General features: G+C 38.1%; 1 protein-coding gene across 4 annotated transcripts in view; it reads left to right on the top strand.

Moving 5' to 3' along the window:
- NBEA (neurobeachin) overlaps positions 1-10,255 on the top strand; it is a 664,301-nt gene extending 654,046 nt beyond the window's left edge. For all 4 annotated transcript variants that reach the window (XM_068984682.1, XM_068984685.1, XM_068984684.1 and 1 more), the window contains 4 exons: positions 4,954-5,055; positions 6,845-7,041; positions 8,157-8,308; positions 10,119-10,255. In XM_068984682.1, coding sequence (XP_068840783.1) covers positions 4,954-5,055; positions 6,845-7,041; positions 8,157-8,308; positions 10,119-10,209 — 542 coding nt within the window. In that variant the 3' untranslated portion in view covers positions 10,210-10,255. The remainder of the gene's footprint in view (positions 1-4,953; positions 5,056-6,844; positions 7,042-8,156; positions 8,309-10,118) is intronic.
- The last annotated feature ends 2,048 nt before the right edge of the window (positions 10,256-12,303 follow it).

Here is a 12,303-nt window from a genome sequence, read left to right as displayed (position 1 = left end):
CTGAAACAGCAATGCTCAGGGGAAAATGTGGTCAGTGCCCTCTCTGACGAAGAAAAAGAATAAGTTAGACTTAATGACTAGATAGGTTTATATCTATCGTCTGTTTTTTTCAAGTACTCCATGAGTGTGTGATAAAATGAAACCACATCATGGGACTTTTTCCAACCCATGAAATGTTTTTATGTGGGTTACCTTGTGACCTGTGAAAAATGCAGGCCCAGGTGTTTCTAGTACTTGGGCCACAAACCTCTGCAGCAGGCCCTCAGGTTGCCGAGGACACAGTATCTCAAGAAGGGACTCCTCATGACTAAAATGATGTCTAGCATGATTTTTTTTTCCAAAATAAATCTTGAAATCAGACAGCCCTGATGAAAATACTGCACCCTTTGAAATCTCTTATTCTCGAAACTCAGGTTAAAAATCCATCATTTTTATATAGGTATAAACATGACTGAAAATACTTTCTGCAGTGATTCTTCAATGATCCCACAAAGGCCAGGAATAAAATCTGAATGTCATTTATCATCAGGAGGTTCATTTTCTGACTCCAGTAGAACCACACTGAGGATCACAGAAAATCTCTGCTGTTTTTGTTTAGCTCTAATTTAGAAGAACCCTAGCTTCTGCATATTAGTAGTCCCATAAATGAGGTTTAAAATAATAAGGACCATGAGTAATCTTTACTTTGATCACTTCTCTGAAAGCCACAGCCTATCACGCTGAAAGGCTCTCTTGTCAGTTCTGTGTGGATAGCAGCATCAAATACCTTTGTACTTTTTTCATCATCCATTTAAAAAATATTGAAATGACTTGTGATAAAAATGAGGTGGAATCTGTTTATTGTAAGCCTGGTATATTTGCTCTTTCCAAATACTTGCCTATGAGGAATCTCAAAATCGGACTCTTTTTTTTTTCATTCATCGTAATTCCATCACACAGAAAGGTCTTCTCCTGAGAAAGTGACTCTGGAAGGAGGGCAGTGGTGTTCTGGTCCTCAGAGGAGAGGTCTTCACCTGCACCTCCCTCTGTGCAGCGCCCTTTGACCCTCAGCTACATCCATCAATTGTGATGTGACACTGACGGAATATTTCTAGGATTGTGAATGATTGTCCGGGTGGGTGACATGTGTCCCTGGCAGTGAAATGAAATATAGGGAATATGTTTACCCCCCGACTCCCGCTGCCGCTGCAGATTCCCCAACTAAAAACCCCAGAATAACATGTTATTTACACTTCTCAGGGGCCCTATAAGATCTTCTAATAGTTAAGTTTCGCAGTTTACTCAAATGACCTGGGAAAATTGTAATGAAAAATAAAACATTTTAAAATTTTTAAATCAGAGGTAAGCCTTGGAAAATGTTACTTCCTCATAGAACATATATTACATACTTAAGGAATATGTTTACTATTTTTATACTTTTTACATTTCCTGCAATAGAACTAGATTGCTTTTTACTTTTTCTGTGGCATATAGGGGAAAGGTTTATAAAACTATATACATTTTATTAAATATATAATTGTAAGATGTTTAATTCATCAGTCTCTCCAAGATAAAATAATCACTTAGAAATATTAAGTGTGATATTACACATAAAATCTTGTTAGTAATTAATCCTCATTTTGCCAGGGAACTTAGGGCATCTTTGAAGCATAAATTTAGAATCAAATGACAGACTAACATGGGCTTTTAGCTTCCCCTCCCACTCACCGTCTAGGTAAGAAATGTCTCAAACACAGAATGGAAGCTGATGGATGTGAGGAAACTCACAGAAAACAGTGAGCAGTTCCTGGGGAGACAGACCAGTGGGTCTGAAGGAGGAGATATTGGCAGATGGAAAGAGTATTGAGTACCTTGCTGGGTAGGGTGCTTTCATTATGCACTTTCTTCACAGAATTCTCCATGCATGGCCTCTTGAAGCCTTCCCTCCTGCCATGTGGGGCAGGAATCAGAGCGCTGCCCAGGGCTGGATCATTGCCGGGGGAGTGGCTGACCCAGGAGGTGGGCACAAGCTCCAGCCCTCAGACATTCACTTCCTCCACCGCCCCTTCACAGTGAGGGGATCGCAGCCCAGGAAGCATAGGGCGCCTCTCTGAGAGACGAGATGGAGGAGGGGGTTCAGGCGAGTTCACAGAGAAAAACAGGCTAGCACGCAGGATCTCAGGCGGCATAAAGGAAAGATCACAGACCCAACAACCAGTTGAAGCAGAGTGAACAGGAGAGAAACACAGAACTTTCTCAAAAGTCTTAATATTTTCTAAGGTATGAGAAAGGGCACATTAAAGCCACTGGTAATGGTCTATATTTTTAAGTTGGGGGTGAGAAGGGGTGAGTACAAGGTAATTCATTTTATTCTCTTAACCTTTATATATATATATATATGCTCCAAATATTTAATATATAATTAATGTTTTTAATCTAAAAGCAAATGAAAATACACATAGTTTTGTGGAAGCTGCCAAATTGAATTTTTTAATTATCAATAAAAAATAGTCTACAATAATTTTCCTCAAACTTAACTAAAACACTTTAAAAAGTACAAAATTATTACTAACCCCCCCCAAAATCTCTGACTCTAAGGAATGTGTTCTTGGACCCCTTGAATCTAGTTTGAGAAACATTGACTTAACTAGCTCATCTTAATCTTTAAGTGCATTTCAACTTTTAATTGCCACAGTATAGACTTTTGATGCTGGAGAGAGATTTCATCTTTACAACTGGTTAAAATTTTAGAGTATCATTAAAATTTAAATCTGAAATTTAAGATTTTTCATAGAACTTTTCAGTCTCAAGAAAATAGCCACAGATCCCAGGATACACAGACCATAATTTGATAAATACCAAGAATTCTGGAAGAGTTGCAGTCACAAGGCCAAGTTACAACATGACTTCTCAAGCAGAAAAAGTAATGGTCAAGTGATACTGACAACTTAACATGAAATAATGATATTTTAATATATGCACAAAGGCTTATTTATGTATAATACTTGCTCTTTGCTGAAATTATATTGTAGAATCAACTGAACAATACATCTAAGATGAATAACAAAATCATACAAGTCTGCTGGAACTGTTTAATAATTAAAGAGGCAAAATAAGGCATTAATAAGTGTGACATTGTTAGTGAAAAGTGGAAATAGTTGGATATTACAAGGCATTGATAAATATTTGTTGGATCTGACATGAATAGGCAGATGTTAATTGTTAATAAGCATTTCATGTCTCTCTTCCTGATCACCCTGCCTTCAACAGAGTTTCACTTCAGAGTCTGTTGGGTCCTCATAGCCTATCCTGTACAGCTGACTCTGACTTTCTTTTTCCATGTACCAAAACAGCCACTCCAAACTGTACCCAGGGTGGCAGCATACCCGATGCAACTTCCAAAATTCCTCTCTGAATTTCTGTTGTTTCCTTTTCCTCCACACTTTTGCACCAAGACTGTAGCAATCCCTCATTTCCATCTCAAAAGTGGCTTCTGCGAATGACTTTCCCAGCAAGACATCGCTGGGCAAGAAGCCCTCTCAATTTTGCTGGTCCTTCTCACAGTCTTTCATGCATGCAGTTTATTCACCAATATTCTGCTTTTCTCTCCATTCACTTGTGGATTTTTTTTTCTTTCTTTTTTCTTTTTTTTTTAATCCCATTTCACTCTGTGCACCCACGTTTGTTCTTCACGCTTATCATTGCTGAGTGCCTCCAGTGGTCAACCTGTGGAAGATGTGCCATGGTTGTTTGATGTGTTCTAAGCAATTCCAGGTTATAACTTATGTCTTTTTTGTACTCCCAACTCCTAACCCGCTGAGAAGACCTGTCACTTAGAAGGCGTGCACTCAGTACAGAGGGCAAAGCACTTGGCAGTCAGAATGCTGATGCAGACAATTCAGCTGCACTTTCTTGGCTAGGATCGTACCAGTAAAGTCAGATGGAGAATTAAGATGATCATCTGATTGTCTCTTCTTTCCTTTACTACTTTCCATTCCCATCTCCAAAAAAATCAAAGCACCACAGCCTGTTTTGTTGAAGATCTTAAGGAACATTTTTAAAGGGGTAAGAGCAAGGGTTGCAAAATTACCTAGCTCTGGGTTCAGTTCCAACACTTGCTCCTATATGAACTTGTGTAAGTTGAACAAGCTTTCAAAGTTTTGGAGTTCTATAAAATAGAAACAATAATTGTACCTACCTCGTATGTTTTGGCAAGCTTGATTTCTATTTTTTCACATTAATCAGGAAGAAAAAAAAAGTATTTCTCACCACTATCATGATGTTATAAGTATATCACATTTGTTGACTTAGCCGTCATCTAAACATCCTGAGTCAAAGCTATGGTTTTTCCAGTAGTTGTGTATGGATGTGAGAGCTGAGCCATAAAGAAGAATTAATGCTTTCAAACTCTGGTGCTGGAGAAGACTCTTGAGAGTCCCTTGGACTGCAAGGAGATCCAACCAGTCTATCCTAAAAGAAATCAGCCCTGAATATTCATTGGAAGGACTGATGCTGAAGCTGAAGCTCCAGTACTTTGACTACAATGTGTAGAGCCAACTCATTGGAAAAGACCCTGATGCTGGGAAAGACTGATGGCAGGAGAAGGGGGCAACAGAGGATGAGATGGTTGGATGACATCATCAACTCAATGGACATGAATTTGAGCACGCTCTGGGAGACAGTGAAGGACAGGGAAGCCTGGCGTGCTGCAGTCCATGGGGTCACAAAGAGTTGGACACGACTGAGTAACTGAACAATAGCAAAAGCTTCCTGTGTAGTAGGCACAGTAGGTTTCCCCATTTTGCAGATGAGGAAAAAGCAGATTAAGTAACTGCCTCGTGGTCACACAGCTATTAATAGTAAATGCCCTTACTAAACATTAATGATTGTTATTTTTAAGTGTTCGATTTAATGATAGAGCCCTTCATTCCTGCTATTGGTCTGTAGACACTCACTGCCGTTGTTCCTTTCCAGGTGACTATCCTGCTCCAAGAGCTGTCCTCACGGGCCACGACCATGAAGTTGTCTGCGTTTCTGTCTGTGCAGAACTTGGACTTGTTATCAGTGGTGCTAAAGGTCAGAAGACATTTCTTTCTTTTTAGGTCTTTAAAAACTGTACTGTTTTCACAAGTTAACATGATTTGTGATTTATTTCCTTGAGGAGGCTCTCCATAGACAAATGCAATCCCTAGGTTCTTTGCAGCTGTTTAGTTTTATTAATATTTGCTAGTACTAATATAAGATAGATGTAAAATTTTATGAAGTACTTTGTGGTCACCAGCATTCTAGCCAGAACACTGGTAAATCAAACTGCAGCACACGCATCTGATGCAGTCATTACAAATCACATTCAGAAGCCAAGGAGGAGAGAGCCGTGATCAAGGGGATCACGGGGGCTCAGGTGGTTCACCAGACATAGCCCTGGGTCCACCCCCCTCCGCTAGTCCTTTCTTCTCAAGGTTGGGTAGGTGGGAGAGGAAATATGATGACTTAGTTCTTTTGGCTTTTTATGGAAGAAGTACTGCTTCGGGAGAAGTCAGGAAACTTCGATTCTAATTCTGGCTCAGATACTAATTCTCCATGGAAGGCTCTGGGGCAGGAAGGAGCCTAATGCTTAAGAGAAACTGAAAGAAAACCAGAGGGGCTGAGTGTGGTGAGGACACCACGGAGGTAAGGAGACAGAAGGCTGAAGAGGCGGGAGACCTGAGGCACAAGGATTTGCAATTTGTGTTTGTTTTGAACATAGTAGGAAACCATTGAAGGTTTTTAGCAAGATGATGAGATGATCAGATTTTGTTTCTAGGACCTTATTCTGACTGCTTTATACATAGAGGATATGATGTCTGAACATAGGGACACTTTGCTTTTGTATTTAAGAGTGAATAACCCAGGGAGGAATACAAAAGGTATTTTCAATAAGTGTCTTTTAATGTCTGTTTTAGTAATAATATGTATAATATCATTCTATTCTACAAACCAAAAAAAAGAAAAGGAAAGGAAAACACAAGCCACATAATACACATAGGGAAAAAACAGTAACTTTCTATAGATGATGGTTGATATTAGAAGTGATATCACTTGTAATACACTCATAATATCACTTGTTTTAAAAAATATGTATCTACTGAAATCAATTGATTGAAAAATAGGAATAAAATTCATACACAGTTTTATGGAGTATTTCTAAAGGATATGGGGGGTGGGTAATACCAAACCATATTAACCAATTATTTTTATGCACTTGGCAAGTGAATATTTTATCTCAGTGCTGTTTCTGCCTGAGGCGGGGGAGAGAGAAACAATTGAAGCAAAATAAATTATTCCCCATACTACTTTTACATTCTTCCCTCATTCTTCATTTATTTGAAATAATGTTCCTACAGTCTGAATTACTTGATTAATTTTCTCAATTTTGCCTTTTACATTTTATATATAGACTATAGAAAAGGTACATTGATAGTAATGTATCTTTATGTGACACAATGTTAAAATTTTGATGATACTAAAGAAATTTAGCAACTTTTTTGATAATTCTCCCAAAGTTTCTAAAAAAAAAATTTCTAAACACATGAGAACACTTGTGGGACATACAGTCTCCTTTATTCTCATGTAATGTATGGACTGTATCCTTTTTTAATGAATATTATCCAGTGAAGGAAAAGAGCAAGTATTTACCTAGATGAAAAGTTTGGAAGACACGTGTGTGTCACATAACAGTTGTCTGTTGATATCTAACATCAGTGCTTGGCTCTTGCCAGCATAGTTTCTTTTCTACCTCTTCCTACAAACCTGAGTGTATAGTCAGGTGCCAGTTGCAGGTTTGTGAGAGTAATATGAGTGGCCGTTGCTGTTCCCTACTCTGCAGAGGGCCCTTGCCTCGTCCACACAATCACTGGAGATTTGCTCAGAGCCCTCGAAGGACCAGAAAACTGCTTGTTTCCACGCTTGATTTCTGTTTCCAGTGAAGGCCACTGTATCATCTACTATGAACGAGGGCGATTCAGCAATTTCAGCATCAACGGAAAACTTTTGGCTCAAATGGAGATCAACGATTCAACACGGGTAAATCTGTATGTTGAGTCTAACTAGGGACTGAGGCAAGAGGTTAAAGATTGGCTCTTTTGCATTCAGTGACTCGGAGTAGAAATTCTCGGGTATCCAGGTAAATGTGTACTGGTTTATAAAAGCATATAAATCCATATTGATGATGCTTTGAACAAAGCCAGGGTTCATTTAATCTCAAGTAGTTAACTCAGTGAATTAGACTTTGAAGGTGACAGCTGTTGTTTGATTAGACGTTAAGACCCTTAAGCTGGGGGGGGGGGGTGCTTCCCTGATAGCTCAGTTGGTAAAGAATCTGCTTGCAATGCAGGAGACCCCAGTTCAATTCCTAGGTTGGGAAGATCCACTGGAGAAAGGGTAGACACACTCCAATATTCTTGGGCTTCCCCTGTGGCTCAGCTGGGAAAGAATCCACCTGTAATGAAGGAGACCTGGGTTCGATCCCTGAGTTGGGAAGATCCCCTGGAGAAGGGAAAGACTACCCACTCCAGTATTCTGGCCTGAAGAATTTCAGGGACAGTATAGTCCATGGGATCGTAAAGAGTTGACAGGACTGAGAGACTTCCACTCACTCCCTCACTAGACCCTTAAGGAGATTTTTCTTAAACTCCCCTGACAAAAAGCTTATCTACACTGCACTCTCCTGACCTTAAAAGTGAGTTTATTGTCATAGAAACATATGTTTTGAACCCTGTGCCAAAATTACATACTGAATTGCCCATCACTCAGAAATGAATTAGAATTTCTGGTTTATCATTATTAAAAACAGTTTTGAAATGTGTTCTGCAATTTGTTCTAAAAAGTCTTGATATTGTTAATATTCAGAACTTAACAAACATCATGTTACTTAATTCTCAAGTTCTTTCTGGACTAGATTGGTAATATTCTTTTTGGAACTTCTGTTACTTTGTAACCTAAATTGGTTTTAAAGGATCCTGTAAGTAAGACTTGCTTTGATGAATTCCACACTGGGAAGTCTATGGGTTAGACTTTAGAAAACTTGGACAAAGGGCTAAAAGTAGATAATAATAACAAGGGACCTGTGTAAGTGCCTTTCAGGAGTGGTCATTTGGGAAACACTGAAAGAAATGGTTGCTTTTCTTCCTTGTCTGAAGGCCATTCTCCTGAGTAGTGATGGGCAGAACCTGGTGACCGGAGGGGACAATGGTGTGGTGGAGGTCTGGCAGGCCTGTGACTTCAAGCAGCTGTACATTTACCCTGGCTGTGATGCTGGCATTAGAGCAATGGATTTATCCCATGACCAGAGGTGAGCCATGTCGGGGAGAAATGTAATCACTCAAGAGTTGTCATTGAAGTTCTTTAGATTTTACCAAGGGTGAAACGTGCGATGGAAAATACTCCAGCATCCAGATGGAAGAAAGAGTATTGTTGAAAAGGGCAGATTGAGGAGAGGAGTAAGTACTTTAGGAAAGGATTCTGGTAAGAAGGAAACAGGAAGAGAGTAAGGGGGAAAAAAGAAAGAAATGAGTCTGGAGAAAAACAGATTCATCTAGATACTTCCCAAGACGTAGAGTTATCCCCACCAACTTCTCTGTTCTCAGATCTTTACCTGGTCTCAGACAGGCCTGCCTGGCTTCCATAATGTGAAAGACACACATTTGTTTAGCAGAGTCTTGGCTTGAGGCGTAGGTCTAGCTAAATGCAGCCAAATGCAAAGTGCAGACTACAGCTGGCCTCTGTTTTACAAATACAAGGCACTGGTTACTTGGAACAGTCTCTGCCTCCCATTTGCTTATTCATACATTTCTCATTTATATTATTTTGTGGTATTTTATGTATTGCCCTAAGATACTATAATCTTTATTTGGAAAGAATCAATAAGAATGTTAAAGTAATATAGTTTTCTGTTATTCCTCAGTTTGCAACAGGACTTTGTTATTTCCTAAAATTTGCCTTTGCATTTATTATAAAGTGAAATGAATATTTGGAATGTAAAGCCTAAATTTTCTAAATTTAAAAAATAAAACTATATAATCTTAATATGGTAAATAATTTCTCATTTTTGCTATATATCTAACAGAAATAAGAAAAGTTTATTAAGCAACTCATTTCAACTATGTATATATGTATTCTTTATGAGTATTGGTTTTAAAATAGTATGAATATTAAGATTTATATGATAAAGTATCTTCACACTATTGTAAAATGATACTGAAGTCATCAAGAAAAGCAATAAAATTTAAGTTAGTTTGGGGATATTTGATCTGCAACTCAACCTCTTTTTTAAGAAAATTTAAGCAGAATCCATATTCATGAAAAATGGGAGTGGTTTACTGTGTATAATTATTTGTATATAGAGTCATGTTTCTAAAGTATTTTAAATAATTTGTGTTGTTAAGTATTTCAAGATCCCCCCTGGTATTCTTATCCATTCATGTATTCATGTTGCAAACATTTGCTGCCACCATCATACATTAAGGACTGTGTACAGTCTGGAGGATATAAAACAAGACCACTAATCCCAAAGAGCTCCAGTAATCATAATAAATACATATGAGGGAGGCGGGAGCACAGGAACAGGAAAAGGAAGTGATTCGCTCTTCTCGAGGGGTGTGGAGGGCAGGAAAGGCTTTGTGAGATACTCATCCTCTCATATACTGTCTAGTAGATGAGAGCACACAGACAAAGCTGCATTTGTGTTAGCATCTCCCAGGAGGAGTGAGCAAAGATACTAATCAAGTTTCTATTTTTTCTTCAAGCTCATCCCAAATTTCAGTTATTCTTGATGTTTTATAATGCCCCTGATATGTTCAAACAGTACTACATGCACATGAGTTACAAACTGACAGATAAACATACAGTGAAGATGCTGTCCTCAAAAAGGTGTTTTATCTGATGAGCTGTGGGATCAAGTTGATAACACTTGGTCCAGCAGTCCAGGTGTTTGTTGGATTGAGTCAGCTTCTCTCAGGAGAACCAAGAATAAATTTTAATCCTGTCTCAGGGCACACAAAACAAAAACTTGGTGAACTTTGAGATCATGCTATTGTTTAGTGTAAAGTAGAACCATGTCAGTGATTTTGTGTCTTTTTTAACTACTGTCTCTGCTTTTCCAGGACTCTGATCACTGGCATGGCTTCTGGTAGCATTGTAGCTTTTAATATAGATTTTAATCGGTGGCATTATGAGCATCAGAACAGATATTGAAGACAAGTGAAGAACCAACAGCCAAGTTAAAGCTGAGAGCACAAGTGCTGCATGGAAAGGCAATATCTCTGGTGGAAAAAAACTCGTCTGCATTGACCTCTGTTTGTACATTCCATCCCACCCAGCAATAGCTGTACATTGTAGTCAGCAGCCATTTTACTTTGTGTGTTTTTTCACGACTGAACACCAGCTGCTACCAGGCAAGCTTATATCATGTAAATTATATGAATTAGGAGATGTTTTGGTAATTATTTCATATATTGTTGTTTATTGAGAAAAGGTGGTAGGACGTGTCACAAGAGACTTTTGACAATTCTGAGGAACCTTGTGTCCAGTTGTTACAAAGTTTAAGCTTTGAACCTAACCTGCATCCCATTTCCAGCCTCTTTTCAAGCTGAGAAGGAAAAAAAAAAAAAAAACACATTTGATACTTTGTACATCAGATGCATCTTATTTAAAGGGATACTTTTGTAAAAGTAAAACCTTGTATAAAGAACAAAATGTTTCTTAATTTTACTGTGGAGTTACAACTTGCATGTTCTTTAATCCCTATGTCTTGATGGAACAGGCGCACTGACAGTAGGGAATAGTAAGATCTGTCCAAGGACACAGTTTGTATGAAAAGATTGAATTTGGGCTCAATCGATAATTTTTCACATTTTCACCAAAATATAGTTTGCACTTTTTAATCTGAATTCCATCCCTCTAGCTGAAATTCACTCATAAAGCATTTGGATACTAAGCCATTATTTGCTATTTTTTGGTACTTTATACAAAGAAAATTCAGCCCTACCCTTCATAATTTGAAGACACAGCAGAAAGGGGGCTTAGGGATGAGGTCCTGGTTTTATTGTATAAATAGGAATCCCGATTGTTAGTTCCTTAGTGATGACTTCCCAACTCCTGGACAACTCTTCCAGACTCATCCTGCTGGCTTAGCGTGTGTACATTAGGGGAGGAGATCTGATGCTAACTTTTCTTTTTTTTTTTTTTTTTTGCTGTTTTTCTTTTAATTTTTCTCTCTCTTTGGTTCTTGAATAGCTTAGTTTCTTTAATAAATAAGTCAGACTTTATTATAACAATAACTGAAGTTATTCTTTTAGGTTCTTGTGAAATTCTCACCTAAAGCCACATTCTTAGCCTAAGGCACTTCATCTTTTATGATATAAAATGATGCTATCAAATGATTTTCCATACACTGTACTGATCAAGTTATACACCCAGGGGTATATACACTTTATTCATGTTTCTTCTTTGTATATTTGGTGACCGTATCGTCATAGATGTACATATTGTGTCGGTAGGGCTATGAGGCATGTTACAGGAATGTAATTTTCTCAGAACTTACACTCACTTGCAGTCATTTATTTAAAAAGATAAAACAAGATAATGGGTTCTTTGTATTGGCACTTTGCACCAGAAACATATCATTATTTATTGATGTGATTACTTATTTGTTACCCACCTTGTACTAGTAAGTTTTAGCACTGAATTCCTTCTTCACTGTTGTTTGTATTTATGAGATTCTGAAATTCTGGGGAATCGGCGTAATGATTAAGTTATTCATCACCAGGCTGTAAGCAATATCTTGAGTTTGTAGCTTAGAATTGGGAGGATAATGAACATCTGGAAGACAAGTTCATTTCATCTTGAGATCATGGTGAAATATTTTGGATATATAAATTCCTTAAGCTATTGTAACCATGTTTTATTGCAAAGATGTAAAATATGCCAGATGTGTGTGAGTTGGAAATCAAAAAAAGAAAAATAAAATATGCAAAGAATTCACTGATTGTTCCACATTTCATTGGACACTTCACTTACATGCATTCATTATATTGTCGTACACATTTAAGAAGTCAGTGTCACCTCATGTAAAGGCCTAGAGCATCTACGAACATGAAATAGAGTCCTAATGATAGTCCATAATTCGCTGAAACTTGAGCTGCTTGGCTTGACCATCTGGCAGGGGTTTGGGGCACCAGCAACCCGAAGGAACCAGTTCTTGTTGTTTCTTCTGCACAATCATCACTGACAGGGACGGTTCCAGGTATTTTTGCCATAAGTTTCTTTGCTAAGCATCTTTTCCACGAA

This window comes from Capricornis sumatraensis, chromosome 12 (genome assembly GCF_032405125.1).
Source record: "Capricornis sumatraensis isolate serow.1 chromosome 12, serow.2, whole genome shotgun sequence".
NCBI lineage: Eukaryota > Metazoa > Chordata > Mammalia > Artiodactyla > Bovidae > Capricornis > Capricornis sumatraensis.
Note: the sequence above shows the minus strand (reverse complement) of the source record. Positions and strands in the feature narration are given on the sequence as shown.